The sequence below is a fragment of the Mercenaria mercenaria genome, chromosome 4 (genome assembly GCF_021730395.1).
Source record: "Mercenaria mercenaria strain notata chromosome 4, MADL_Memer_1, whole genome shotgun sequence".
NCBI lineage: Eukaryota > Metazoa > Mollusca > Bivalvia > Venerida > Veneridae > Mercenaria > Mercenaria mercenaria.
Window position 1 is genome coordinate 58201847 of NC_069364.1, and position 15841 is coordinate 58217687.

At 33.9% G+C, this 15841-nt stretch overlaps 1 protein-coding gene across 1 annotated transcript; it reads left to right on the forward strand.

The window, feature by feature from the left end:
- The first annotated feature begins 1123 nt into the window (after positions 1–1123).
- Positions 1124–12237, forward strand: LOC128556398 (uncharacterized). Its single transcript, XM_053541400.1, has 3 exons — positions 1124–1270; positions 3150–3178; positions 8951–12237. The coding sequence occupies exons 1-3, from the start codon at positions 1198–1200 to the stop codon at positions 9392–9394; spliced, it is 546 nt and encodes a 181-aa protein (XP_053397375.1). The 5' UTR covers positions 1124–1197; the 3' UTR covers positions 9395–12237.
- The last annotated feature ends 3604 nt before the right edge of the window (positions 12238–15841 follow it).

The window sequence follows — 15841 nt, forward strand, 5'->3', positions numbered from 1 at the left end:
AAACATTCGTCGTATATATATATATATATATTGAACCTGCCCGCTTAGCTCAGTAGGGAGATCGTTGGTCTACGTATCGCAGGGTCGCGAGTTCGATCCCCGGGCGGGGCGGATGTTCTCCGTGACGATTTGATAAAAGACATTGTGTCTGAAATCATTTGTCCTCCACCTCTGATAAATCATGTGGGGAAGTTGGCAGTTACTTGCGGAGAACAGGTTTGTACTGGTACAGAATCCATTAACACTGGTTAGGTTAACTGCCCGCCGTTACATGACTGAAATACTGTTGAAAAACGGCGTTAAACCCAAAACAAACAATATATATATATATATTGTGTCGAGTCAAAATATCTGAGGTCAGATCGTCTGGGTATTATATATATATCGACACAACACATCATTAATATTAATATACATCCATCATACAGAATGGTGCTAGTATCCGCTCGGTAACGTGGTTATTTGTTGTCTATCGCAGACAGCTATTTTCATTTGATACCAGTTTAATATATACTGATCAAAACAGCTAATCCGCCATTTGTTATTTTGCCAGTATCTTGTATCTTAAAATTACATTATTATTGTACTCTTAAAATACTTTATAACATATCAGAATTTCAAGAAAATCTTATCAAGCAATGATATGATTTTATTCATTTTACTTCCTCATCCCATTTTCAAAAAGTCACAAAAACGTTTTGTTTTTATGAAACGAATTTATTTCGGAAAACAGAGATAAAAATATTGACGTTTCACTTAACATAAAAAGTTATGCTCTTTTCAATGAAATTATTTTGTTTTTGTTATCATTTTCTACCTTCATAACGTTATTCTCCCGTTTGTAAATTCTAGATATTTAGGTCATTTTTGTGACTTTTTAAAAAATGGTTTGAAGTCGTAAATTGAATAAAATGATATGATGACTTTACTAGACTTTGTGGAAATTTTGAAAGGTCATTAACAACATATTGTTCTTAAAGTACTTTTAATTCTTAGAAAGCACTTTTCAATGATGTTTAAGATATTGGTAAATTTATACAGGGTTTGGTAGAACAATGAACGTGTAGATTTAAGTACTATTATTATGTTATCACAAATTTGATTTATCAAGCCATACATTTTACCGTGTTCTATTTCAGGTTTTTTCTGTGTGTATATTTCCTCTTGCGTACGACTAAACAAATACAGATAACTTGTATGTTCGGATCATTTATAATTATTTATCATTTAAAAGGATATAACAGTTCATTATGGTTTAAAGGCAAAGCAGGTGAAGTTTCATTTGTTCCTTATCGTAAAAATGTATTCAAAACATTCAATGTAGAATTCTAGGAACATGGTCTACCTTACTTTTAATAAAAATTAGATGTTATATTTATATTTCTTATTATCATCTTTCTAAAGTTGTACGACAGGAAAATTAATCGAAAATGCGCTACTTCCGGTCTGAAAATGGACAGTTTCAATATGTTTACACATCATAATCTAGTGTCACAGGTTTGATGTATTTTACATCATAATCTAGTGTTACAGTTTTTTTTTGGTTGGATTTAACGTCGCACCGACACATGATAGGTCATATGGCGACTTTCCAGCTTTAATGGTGGAGGAAGACCCCAGGCGCCCCTCCTTGTATTATTTCATCACGAGCGGGCACCTGGGTAGAACCATCGACCTTCCGTAAGCCAGCTGGATGCAGTTTCGATGTGTTTTTACATCATAATCTAGTGTAACAGTATTGATGTGTTTATATATCATGATCTAGTTTTGGAATGAACCTATGAAATCAGAAATCGCGAGTCAGTTTAAAGAATATCTTAAATATTATCTCTTAAATGAAACTATGTAAGCAATCTGTCTTTTACCCTATTGATCTACTCTAGTTCCTTAATCAAATCTAATTTACATGTTAAATGCTCCATGGGTATTGTAACCTCATGGGATAGTGTGTTGAATTAAAAAAAAAAAGTGATAACACCATTAACCAGGGGGTTCGAACCTCTATATGCAGCCCATCTGGGCGTACCGTGTAAGGCTTTAAGCACTGGTATCCGGCAATAGGGGTAAGATAGCCTCTGGGGGGGGGGGGGGGGGGGGGGGGGGGGGAAGGAGGTGCTGTTATGGGATAATGGCTGCTCCTTTACTTACTTCCTGATTTGTGCATTCTATTTCCCTGATCACAACCTCCACAATATCAGTCATTGATTTATACTGGTCATTCCTCCCATTCAGTTCATTGTAAGTGCTGTGCAGATTATGCTGTCCTCAGTTTAGAACTGCAACTGATTTACAAAATCTACTTGATATTTTTGATACTCGGTGTATTGAAAATAAAGTGAGTGTTAACGATGATAGACCTAATGTAGTCCATTTGCAAGGTAAAATAACATGTATGTATTTGTCAAAGGGTTAATATGATACTCGTATTTGACAAAGGATCTCTAGGGTCGGATGTTGGTGGCTTTGCTACAAGTGTAATAATACAAAAATTAGAAAATATTGATACATTTACTCAAACATAACAAAGTATTGAATAATTTCAATGCATTAATACGTTATCGTGTTTTCAGAAAAAAATAATTATGATAACTCTTGATTACGATTACACTGGATCTGGTAAGCAGTAGACAATTGTTAATACTGTGACTAGTTATAACAATACATCTCACTATGTTTAAGAAAAATGCTTTTGGGTAATCAGATCAAATAAAATCAAATCCTAAGTATGATTTAGGCCTCCGATCCTTACACTATCAATCATATGCATGAGTATGTATGTACAAACATAAACAGTTAAAAACAACAACTATGATAAGAGATGACCAAGTAAATTTTATCTATTGTATGTACATATCTTTCATGTCAGTAAAAAATGTTTCCGAGAAAATAGGTACATAATTTCTAACTATGTATGCTGAAACGAAATTAAAAAAGACACAGACAAAATAAATATAAACCCGCAATTTTGTGATTTATGCCCCGATATAGGCAATACCAATATCTTGGCAATAAAGAAAAAAAATTAAAACTTATACAAAACACAAATACAGCAGCCATGACATATGTAAAACATACAATTTTGCCTTGAAAGATAAAACTGTAGATACGTATTATCATTTTATGTTTATCAACTCTTTTTTTTTTTACAGATATTCATAAAATGGCGTATCGCATAGGGGTAAGGACACTTATAGTCTATAGTGTAATACGCTTCCATTTCTTGTGGCGTTAACGTTTTCTTATGCTTGTTATTCTCTATATTCATATCCCATTTAAACGTTTTTGGTTCTGTTGACATTTAACTACATGTATAAACTGAACAGCTGTTTTGTAACATGTATTCATTTGCCTCAAAATGCCTGGCCAGAAAATGTCTTAATCATTAAACTTATGTTAAATCCAGCAATTCCGGTTTTATTTAATTGTGACTTTATTTCGCAATATTAAGATAAATACTATACATCTTACTAACCCCTGACTACAGTTGTATGAACTCTTTGTGTCCCCGACCCTAACTCCATTTTTTATGTGGGGGACACATAGAGTTGTTCTTGTTCGTCGGTGCGTCCTTCTGTCTGTACGTTTGTGAAGCATATATCTTAAGAAGTATTTGACCTAGGATTGTGACACATTATAGGAATATTATCCAACATGAGAAGTTGTGCACAGTCATGAAACCATGTAGAAATATTTTTTCAGCATGTGAATATGTGCACCTGAGTTTGATTTCGATTTCACTCTTCAGAATCAAGAATATGCTTTTGGCTTAGTCAAAAATTTGTATAAAGGGCATTGAAGTCCGTGTCCCATGTAATCTGGAAAGTAAAAAAACACACAGAATTGTTATAAAGCATGTTAGGTTGTGCACCTAGTGTTCTGACTCAGCCGCCAGACCAGAGTTATGAACTTTGATTTGATTAGAAATACACATCAAGTGCTTTAAAGATTGTTTTATTGACACACATCAAGTTTTATTTTAGGATATCTTCAATATTGTCCGTTTTATGGCCGATGAAACATTTTGAAAATTGTTTAAATACAAAGTCAAAACTAACTTTGTTTGCATCAGTTTACAATGATTTTAATCGATAAACACAAAAATAAAAAGTTCCCATTACCACCCTAGCTTTTCTTTGGAATGATGTAAAGTAAGATTAATGTATTGTATTATATTTAAAGAGAAATCAAGCAAAACACATTGATACATGAAAGGAAGATATTTATTAAATAAAACACGATAGTCTCCACAAAGATCAGATGGTGATGACTATAGTTCAAGACACTATGGAAATCTGTTTGACTCTGTTTTAACAGACTGTTTTATACTTACCTGGTTAGTACAACCTTGAGCTTTGCACTCTGTTTATCATCTCATTCCTGTACGATATTTACATTTGTAAAAGACATGTCTTTGTGTACAAAATTAGAGGTACAAAACGTTTTAGAATGAGTAGTAATTACAAAGAAAAGGTAACCATTACTACAAACAAGGCTGAATGAATGTCCTAATAAGTAAAGGGCAATAAGAATTTCTGCGGTCTAGCCATTTCAAAAATCAACAAACAATTAGGAAGTAGAAATATGCCTTAAATTTTGTCTATAAAATCTTTTTTTCATGAAAACATATTACAATTTTGTTGTTGTTTCCATCACATTTACCAGCTTTATATGTACATTTTGTATAAGAAATACTTACTGTCTTTGTTTATACAGCTCCTATTACAACTGTATATTGGTTCTTTTAATATCCAATATTTTAGAAGATGTGGCGTCTCTCTGAACATCAGTTGTATCCTACCAAAATATATTAAAAACGGCGTTTCCCTCCAAAGCATATATTTACAGCTGTAGTTTTGAGACATGAAAGTTTAACAGCTGTAACTTTCGACTTTTAGACTTTTTACAGCTGTATTCTTTAGTGAATGCTTTACACGGTATTTCTTGTCACTTTTCACTTACAGGTCTTTTACAGATGTTTTACAGGTTCTATTTTTGTACATGTTGTCGAAAGTATCCTACCATATAATAAGATCCTTAAATATGTTAAAACGTTCACTCTAACATGATCTAAATTGTCGTCTAATAAAAAGAGGGAAAAGGACGTCCGATTCGTTACTAGATCTGTAATTGTAGAATTGTAATAACCGGGTGCTAATTTGTAATATGAAAAAAGCAATTGATCATTCAAATAACCAGAAGCAAGAATCGTCGTAAATCAACTATTCCATATATATCACATATTATAAAGTTGCATTCAACCGCATCTTTGTTCTTGACATTTAGAAAAATATACAAATAACGAATTCTTACTATAGGTACAATTAATACGTCATTTTTTAAAGTTTTGCTTGATTATCTTTGGTCATAGATATGACTTTCTTTCACTCCTCCCTTTTCCATCCCCAAATCGATTATGTATTAAGAAAAGTATCACATTTCTATTCCTGTTTGCAGATATAATTTGAGAAAGGAATGTTTGCTATTAAAACTTTGTACTTATTTTAGTCTGCAGAAACTTCTTGCAACTACTTGTTTGTGTGTTTTCTGTCTGCCATGTTGAGTGGTCTTTTAAGCGTCTGCTTAGCACTTGCCACTTTTTTTGCTGTATGTGCCAAACTTTTACTATGCTTTCTTTCAGTCAGAAGCAGCTATCGATGCTATTTTCAGGAATACCTTTTTAAGCGTCAATACAGATTACAAGATTGTCCCGTAGTATATTTGTAACCCTATACTGTTATCTGAATAGGAAACAAATTCAAAGTTGCAAGATCTCAATACCTCATTTAGGTAACCAGAGCATTTACCGCAGTGTTAAGGTAGTAACACGTTTTGAATTTCTGGTGAAAGACATATAACAATATTTATCACATGTTTGACGTCGCGGGAGTGTAATAAAGCCATTAAATAAAAATGATAATACACTAGTGTAATAAAGCTTTGACGTCGACGTCATTTATAGTAAAGGCGACGTCGGTCAAATTGTCTTGTTTATATAGTAAAAGAAAGTCGATTTTTTGATGTTTCGACAAGAAAGGTTAACATGTGATAAAAAGAATATTACACTTGTGACTTTCCATATTGAATTTATTAAACTCGTTGAATAAAATTGATAAATTGCTCGGCAGAGCCTCGCATTTTATAATTTTATTCAACTCGTTTAATAAATTCAATATGAAAAGACACTCATGTAATATCCTCTATATAATATATAAAAATATTCTTTTTTTTCCCCCAAAAATTCAAACTACATTTTTTGTAATACTTTTCTTAACCCATCAAAAAGGAATCATTCAAGATCGATTTTCGATACCCTTATAAGTAGCATTACATGACTTCAATTAGTTCAACAAAACAATTTATAGCACAATTATTGATATGGAATGTACTCTTATGTTACATATTACAATTAACTACCAGGTTTCTTTCAAAAACAATGCATATGAAGAACTGAGAGATAAAACTAATTTTGACAGATCGTGAAAACTAATGACAAAATTTGACAGGCGTTACTTAGTTAAAAGATTGCTGTCATTTCTACCGTCCAGTTCGATTTAATTTTCTTAAAACTACAGTAATGAATGTCCTACCGTGCTCGGGCTCCAACCAACTCCTTGAGATTCTGCAGATGTTATAATACTAATTAAAAAACATGCGCTTGCTCTACACAATAAAAGTAGTGACTGTTAACTAAGTGTTGTTTTCTCTAATCAAAGTCCAGTAAGAATTCCTAATGTTTCAATCGTCTGACACCAATTAAAGCCATTCAAAACGTTGCAATTAGTCAACTCAGATCCCTTATTTTCCCAAATGTATTAAGGATTTATCTAATGAAATCAAATTTTGGTGACTGTTGTGTATAACAATAATGCTAAAATATTTCATTCGTGATTTGTCTTTAAAATGTTTTCATAGTAATGTAATTTCTCATAATAATGATATTGTTTTACAAATATATCTGCCAACAACATTCTATCCATTAAAACATTCTCAGTATACGTGCAAATACCAATGCTCACGCAGTTTGAATTTTATCGCTCTGTATATTACATGTACAAAACGTATATTTCCTAATAGAAATGGTTTCACGAATATTTCTGTCATCTCTTAAGCAACTAAAATTCCAGGTCGAGTCACGTCTTGCTCGAAAGCAAAACTAGGAAGGTGTGACGTCTGGATTTTTATATATTTATGTGTCGCCAATAGACGAACACCAGACAAATAAATACATTAGATATACAGAACGTTATATTTTTACTATATAATTATAAGTAAACATTTACTATATTCATTCATAGAGATTATGCATTGAAACAATATAACGAAATAAACGTGTATCTACCAAACGTAGTAATGTTGCGTATACATACACTCAATGAGTCTATTAGCATCTTTATATATTGTTATAAACTATGGCTCAGTTACTAATCTTATACAAACGTAAGATGTTGATTTCTGAAAACTGTTGCCTTGTTCTAACTGCTTTTCAAATGCTTTTTCTACATATGCACTTAAGTTTCTTGTGACACGTTTATTTTCTGTAATGATAAATTCCATAAATTGCTATTTGGTCGCCTTAAATAATAGACTGGTATAAACTGTTTTCTTAAATCATAGTACAAAACAAATTCTTAAATAAAATAACATTAATCCTCCAATTTGTTACATAAGTTACATTTTCGTTCGTTTACTGGGGTGCTTACAGGTATGGTCAAACGGCCAGTTTTAATGAACAGTCTATGAGAAGATAAACGTAAACGTGATAAATAAATACGAACTTTATTAACATTAACAATATCCAAATATTGCTGAAATCTGTGATTCGAAATATATCTGTAAAACAATGCTGCTGTAATGATTTTACCTACCAGACCAATTTTGTAAAAACTGATCGTTTATTCTTTGTCTTACATTATACAAGAAAATCGTAGAGTCTCCAACGGTCTGAAATAAACATACTTCATGAAAAGCAAGAATGCACAATAAATCTTTTAACAATGAACAACAGTTTTTGTTCTGTTAGATTGATCCATAATATCTTATTTCAACATTAAATACACCTTTTTAATGTATCTGTTTTCACTTTATCCAGACTTTGTACTTGTAATATTGTAATATCTCATATTCTATAATGGCATTCTTTCCAATTCACCGTATATACAATCATTTTGTGTATTTTTCTTTACATCTAACCATCTGCTAAAATTGTTGAAACTATCTTGATTTGTAAAAAAACTGAAATGCTATTGACTGACATAATAACAAAGTAATTATACTGTCATATACCGACTTACAATATTTATTTGTAGTCTGTATTTAATTTTGTGAAAAATGGCTACCTTGAGACACGGCAAGATTTTCTCTCTGAATGTCAAAGATTTTTTTTCAGAAATGTTTCTCTTGGTGAGCGTTCTAGGGTCATCGCGGTCTTCTTGTTAATATTAGATGGATTATTTAGAATTTTTATCCGAGTGCCAAATTGAATAACTGGTCCACACAAAGAAAAAAGCTAGTAAATTTTACTATTTAAACCAGTAAACTTACTGTCCATTGTATATCTAATTCTGTAGTGCTTTTACTATATATCTTGTTTGAATAGTAGCTGTACTACATTTCAATAAATATACATGTATTTAAAAGGATATATTATTTACCCCGCATGGTAACAGAAGTGAGTATCCGCTTGTGACTTTATAGAACTAATTATCATAAACGGTATTAAATATAATATCTTATTTACTCTTGCATGAATAATACTTAGTAACATTTTCGGCTAAAGCTCATTTTTTTAAGATATCATAGTACGTACTTTAAATATCATCATCATGCCATGAACTTCCTCCCTGTGTTAAAATACAGATTACAGATATTACTCGCATAGATTCATTAAAATAATTTTGATAAATTATTGTTTTGTGTTGATTTACGAATTACCTAAATGTCTCATTTTCAGTCTACTAGTAGCCGAAGACCTAGAGAGAACTACAGGGACAGCTATATACCTGGTAACTGGAGTGAATGGATTGAAATCATGTCTCCTATACCACAGGGAATGTTTGTTGAACGTGATGGCCCTGGTTACAGGAATACCAACGTGCGTAGATATATCAAAGAAAACTGTGGCATTTATGAATTAGCATTGGGAAAATCCAGATATGAGCGCGTTGCTGTATATCTTGGAAGCACTTGTCGAAGTGAGAATATGTTCGCAAGAATTAATGAGTACTGTCGGAATGGATCACATAAAAGTGAAATAATTGATGAAGCCCTGAATCAAGGTTACACAATTTATGTACGGTATAGACAATCGGATCCGGTTGAGGAAACTAGCTTATTGCGCATGGAATATACAGAACAACGGTGGCATGCGAATTTATTGGCCGTAAATCTTATATAAATTTGTTTAAAATTGTATTAACCTTCTCTTTCTACGGAGTATTTTTTGTGCCGTGTGGCGAGACAGTAAAAGGGCTCCCCGTTCCTTCAATCAAAGCTGTTATAATTCGATCAGCACGAGATTTATGTTATATTAGTGAGCTGTTTAATTTTTCAGCTTGAAGATTTCGGTTTTGGTAGTTCCAATACTTTTGGGTATTGTTTAATCACACCTCGATCAGTGTTATTTAAAGCAGTTCTCATGTACAAAACCATATATGGTATCTCAAAGATCCATTCACTTTGCTTTTGCTATTCATTCTAGAACATTAAGGTCATCCTCTTGTCTCCAACTTTATAGGCCCTAACCAAATAGTGAATCTTTCAGAAAAACTTTTCTGTACTCTGGGTCAGCGTTAGAATGGTTACCCCAGTACATACAAAATGTAACTTCAGTAGCTCAAAACATTTTAAATCCTTATATGTACAATGGAGTAAATTTCCCAGTAGCTAGCAGCTCTTGAGATAAATACTTTGCATAATTTATTCTGCTTTTTATCATGTTTTTGTAACATGTGTTGTGTAAATGTATGTATTGCTGAGAGCCTCATGGAAGATCGACTTGTTCAAATGTGTTCCTTCGTTAAATAAATCCTGCTTTTTAATTTTGTCTTTTGACAGTTTCTGTGATATGCAGGATCCATAACTTAAGATTCCCTCTCTAAATTCCAATTTGTTTCGTTCCGCCCATTGTTTTTTGGTTTAGGGAAAAGCCTTTCTTTTAACTGGGGACCATACTTCGCTTATCATCGAATTGCACTCTGAATATCATTAAAGGTTCCATGTGCATCGCTGTATGAATACATCTGCTAATGTCTCTAAATTATATTCTGATACTTATAACATGTGCATATGTTGAGTTCTGCTCAACCCGAGGCTGGAGGGCGTGGATGGTAGCTTGCATTTCCATTAGCGTTCATGAACAGGCTCAATCAAACCGAGCCTGCAACATTTTCATTTATGTCGTGTTGGGCGGCCTCTGGTTTTCCATTTTTTTATTTTTCTGTAGGTATGAAAACATAACTGGCAGAGATATTGACTGTTTAGAGAAACCCATGCAGTTGTGCTTAAAGTCTTTGCAGTGATTTATCATAGCAAGTCTGAACGAAATATGATGAAAAATCTGAAGAAATGAATTGATAATTGTGTAGATGCAAAGTAAACAAGGTCAATAAATATTTTTAATAAAGGGAGAAATCCGAGGTACGCTTCCCCTGACTGATTTTTAAATTGCATGTTTATACTAGTATATGCATGTAGCGGGAGTGACTAAGTACTTTTCTCATAAGTACGTGTCTAAGAAATTCAAAAATATGTGTAAAAAGTCTCCCTTTTTTTTAATCAATTATAAACTTTATTTCATTTCGCCTCTGTTTGAATGCTTTCATACAATACAAAGTAAGTTTTTTTACAACGTTGGAACTATATGTTAATAAAAATCATGTTAACAAAGTAGAATATTATATGTAGTCCTACGCGGCTCCTTTATTTTATATATACAAAGTCTAATTTATTAGACCGTTATTACCTTACATTTCGTTTCGGTAAGGTTAGTGCGGCAGTTTTGAGTCTAGAGTCTTGGGTCTATACAAACGATAGTATCTACCTATTGACACAAATGAAGTTTATTAAATGTGACACTTAGCTTATTTTATGTTTCTTTACAATAGCATATTAGCAAATAAATGTTAAGTTTCACTTATTTTGCTCACCCGTACGTTTCGTAACGGTATAGAGTAATTTGCCATATTCTCAGCATTGACGAATATTGTTGTAGCGTAATGGCCTCTAAAAGCCACATGGCACCAGTGTTACCAGACTTGTAAAACCTAATGAGGCATAATGGTATTTTTGACTTACGTTGGCAGAACCACGGTTGGTGGCTCTGCCGCCTCGCCTCGCCTGAATATCTAGTACATAGACCTTTTATATGCACCGGCCAGACTGTTGATTACCAAATTAAGATGTAGTTTTCCTGGTGTTATGTCTTAACCTGCCCAGAGCTACGCTAACTTGTCAGTTTTATATTTCAACAAATTTAAAAGGTCAAGAGTATGAATATATACTCTCCAAGACATTGAATACTTTAGTCTTTTAAAACAATAGCCTAGCTCCCTTTTTGAAATTACATTATATTGTCCAACAATTTAGATATACATAATATAAAGTTATTATTTAATCAAGCAATTTCATATTGGCCTTGTTATTTGTCCAAGGGTTGTCGTATTGGCCCGAGGACAAATAACTAGGCCAATATGAAATCGCTTGATTAATTCAGCTTTCGACTGTTGGCGGTAAGATAAGATAAGATAAGATTTGTTTTGAGTCGGCAAGACAATTACAAGTACCATAAGCTCTGATGAGCTTTTTTAACCGACTCAGGAACAAGTGTAAGTTAACAAAAGTAAATGGCTACAAGTAAGAAATGATAATTTACATCATAAAACAGTATAAGAATTCTGTGAGTTACCTTATGGCAGCTATGCGCGTTCAGGTGAAAAATCTTGACAAGTTGTTTAGACTTATTTTAGAAATCATAATCATTTTAGCCCGTAAAACACAATGAGTTGTATGTAGGTACTTGAGAATAATTTTGAGAGATATTTTTGATGTGACATAATCAAGAGTAAATAGAGCTTACCTTATTTTTTGAATATTTATTACACACTGTATTAGATCAATTGCAAACGTTATCCACTTATATATATTTCACTGTTCGTCATATATTATGTAAATGTTTGCCACCATGGACTTAAAGTCCAGTGGAATATATAGATCTATGAATAAACTTGAAAAAACTTGTAATATTTCTTATCCTAGCTTCAGCTCTTTACAGTATCATCCAGTCAGGGCCGCGTTAGTTAACTGCAATGAGAAACGACCATTGCAAGACATTTTAGCTCGTGCAGTGTTAAATTAATGGGTCATAATGGCCTTGGTTAGAATGTGGCTGCCAAATTTTTGTTACGAACATAAAATATATTAATTTCGGTATATTCTTCTAAAAAATATTTCAGACTGACCCAATCAGTGTTTGAATGCTACCGAATTGTAAGTACCTAGGAAACTATTGGAAAAAAGATGTCTCCAATCCTAAGGACGTATTCAAAAGCTTTATAAATAAATAGAAAGTTCACCACTTCGCATTTAGACACCCTATTACCCGATGTCAACAACACCCAGTGATGTGTCTACCACAGAGTTCCAAAATCAATAACGCTGAGTAGACTTTACTTTTACTTGTATAATTAATTCTGATTGCTATCTTTGTGAAACAAAGAAGAATTCAACTGTTAATGTTGAACATTTATTAAAAGTGATGCGAAAATCAAATCTCATACGTCAAACGACCAATTATCTGGGGATAATCCTGGCACGTTTCAAGTCTGTCCATACATTTACATTGACGCTCTGGCCCTCCTGGCGGGGAGGGGCTGTTCAAAATATTTCCGGGACTGCACACATTTCTTCATATATCATTAAACTGGATTGTTTGAGCATTAAGAACGTCCATATAATTACTTCTGGTCAAGTTTATTGAAATCCACCGAGCGACTCTACAAGAAGTTAAAAGGCTTTTATATTGTTTTGCTCTTGCAGCTAATAGAAGTCAAATGGAACCCTTTGACCCTGGGGGGGGGGGGGTCAAGATTTGAAATTTTTTTGTAGAGGTCCACTAGGCAATGCTACATGTCAAATATCTAAGCTCTAGGCCTTCTGGTTAATTTTTAGAAAATTTTTGAAGATTTTCCTATGTAAAATCAAGTGACCCCTGAGGCGGGGTCAATTTAGACCCCGGGGGTCATGATTTGAACAAATTTTGTAGAGGTCCACTAGGCAATGCTACATGTCAAATATCTAAGCACTAGGCCTTCTGGATTATTTTTAGAAAATTTTGAAGATTTTTCTATGTACAATCAAGTAACCCCATGGGGCGGGGTCAATTTGACCCCAGGGGTCATGATTTGAACAACTTTTGTAGAAGTCTACTAGGCAATGCTACAAATATCTAAGATCTAGGCCTTCTGGTTTATTTTTAGAAACTTTTTGGAGATTTTCCTATGTAAAATGAAGTGACCCCTGGGGCAGGGTCAATTTTGACCCGGGGGTCATGATTTGAACAAATTTAGTAGAGGTCCACTAGGTAATGCTACATGTCAAATGTCTAAGCTCTAGGCCTTCTGGTTTATTTTTAGAAAATTTTGAAGATTTTTCTATGTACAATCAAGTAACCCCATGGTGCGGGGTCAATTTTGACCCAACCCATTGGGTCATGATTTGAACAAATTTTGTAGAGGTCCCCTAGGCAATGCTACATGTGAAATATCTAAGCTCTAGGCCTTCTGGTTTATTTTTAGAAAATTTTTGAAGATTTTCCTAAGTAAAATCAATTGACCCCTGGGGCAGGGTCAATTTTGATCCCGGGGGTCATGATTTGAAAAATTTTGTAGAGGTCTACTAGGCAATGCTGCATGTCAAATAGCTAAGCTCTAGGCCTTCTGGTTTATTTTTTTAAATTTTTTGAAGATTTTCCTATAGAAATCTATGTAAAATCAAGTGACCCCTGGGGCAGGGTCAATTTTGACCCCGGGGTCATGATTTGAACAACTTTAGTAGAGGTCCACTAGGCAATGCTACCTGTCAAATATCTAAGCTCTAGGCCTTCTGGTTTATTTTTAGAAAATTTTGAAGATTTTTCTATGTACAATCAAGTAACCCCATGGTACGGTGTCAATTTTGACCCCTTGGGTCATGATTTGAACAAATTTTGTAGAGGTCCCCTAGGCAATGCTACATGTGAAATATCTAAGCTCTAGGCCTTCTGGATTATTTTAGAATTTTTTTGAAGATTTTCCTACGTAAAATCAAGTGACCCCTGGGGCAGGGTAAATTTTGATTCCGGGGGTCATGATTTGAACAAATTTTGTAGAGGTCCACTAGGCAATGCTACATGTCAAATATCTAAGCTCTAGGCCTTCTGGATTATTTTTAAAAATTTTTTGAAGATTTTCCTATAGAAATCTATGTAAAATCAAGTGACCCCTGGGGCAGGGTCAATTTTGACCCCGGGGTCATGATTTGAACAACTTTAGTAGAGGTTCACTAGGCAATGCTACATGTCAAATATCTAAGCTCTAGGCCTTCTGGTTTTTGAGAAGATTTTTTAAGATTTTCCTATGTAAAATCAAAAGACCCCTGGGGCGGGGTCAATTTTGACCCCGGAGTCATGATTTGAACAAACTTGGTAGAGGTCCACTAAGCAATGCTTCACACCAAATACCTAAGCTCTAGGCTTCTGGTTTTTGAGAAGATTTTTAAAGTTTTTCCTTTCGGTTGCCATGGCAACCAGAGTTCTGCATGGAATTCAATTCTTTGAACAAGTTTTGTAGAGCTTCACCCAAGGAACATTCCTGTGAAGTTTGGATGAAATTGGCTTAGCGGTTTATGAGATGTCGTTTAAAGTAAAAGTTTACGGACAACGGATGCCGGACGGCGAGTGATCAGAATAGCTCACCCTGAGCCTTTGGCTCTGTTGAGCTAAAAAAACATGGCCTCTTGAGTGTAAAGGAGCATTTTCTTTGATTTGACCAAGTTACCTAGTTTTTAACCCCCACATGACCCAGATGCAAGCTTGTCCAAAATTTCATGAAAACATTCTGACTCAGTTTCGGGAAGATTGGAGCAAAAATGTAGCCTATAGAGTGTACACAAGCTTTTCTTATTTGACCTAGTGGCCTAGTTTTTGACACCATGTGACCCTGATTTGAAATCGTCCAAGACTTCATGATAACAAACATTCTGACCAAATTTTATGAAGTGCCCCCTAGGGTGTAAACAAGCTTATTCTTTGATTTGACCTGGTGACCTAGTTTCTGACCCCACATGACCAAAATAAAAATTCATGCGATATTTCATGCAGTCAAACATTCTGACCAGGTTTCATGCACATTAAATAAACAAGAGTGTTAACAAGCTTTTCCTTTGATTTGACTGGGTGACCTAGTTTTTGACCCAGTTTCAAACTTGGCCTAGGAATCATCAAGTAAACATTCTGACCAAGTTTCAACAAGATAGGGTCATAAATGTGGCCTCTAGGTTGTTAACATGCTTTTCCTTTGATTTGACTCATGACCTAGTTTTTGATCCAACATGACCCAGGCCTAGATATCATCAAGATAAACACTATGTGCAAGTTTGTATCAAATCAAAGCATAAATAAAACCTCTATATGGCTGAAAGAGCCAAAATAGAAAATTTTGCTCCTTTCAGGGGCAGCAACTCTAGAACCCATAATGGAATCTAGCCAGTTTTCGAAAGGAACCTAGATCTTATTGTGACTTAAGTTGTAAGCAAGTGTGGTTAAAATCAAATATAAAATGCCACTTCTATCATGTTCACAAGGTAAAAA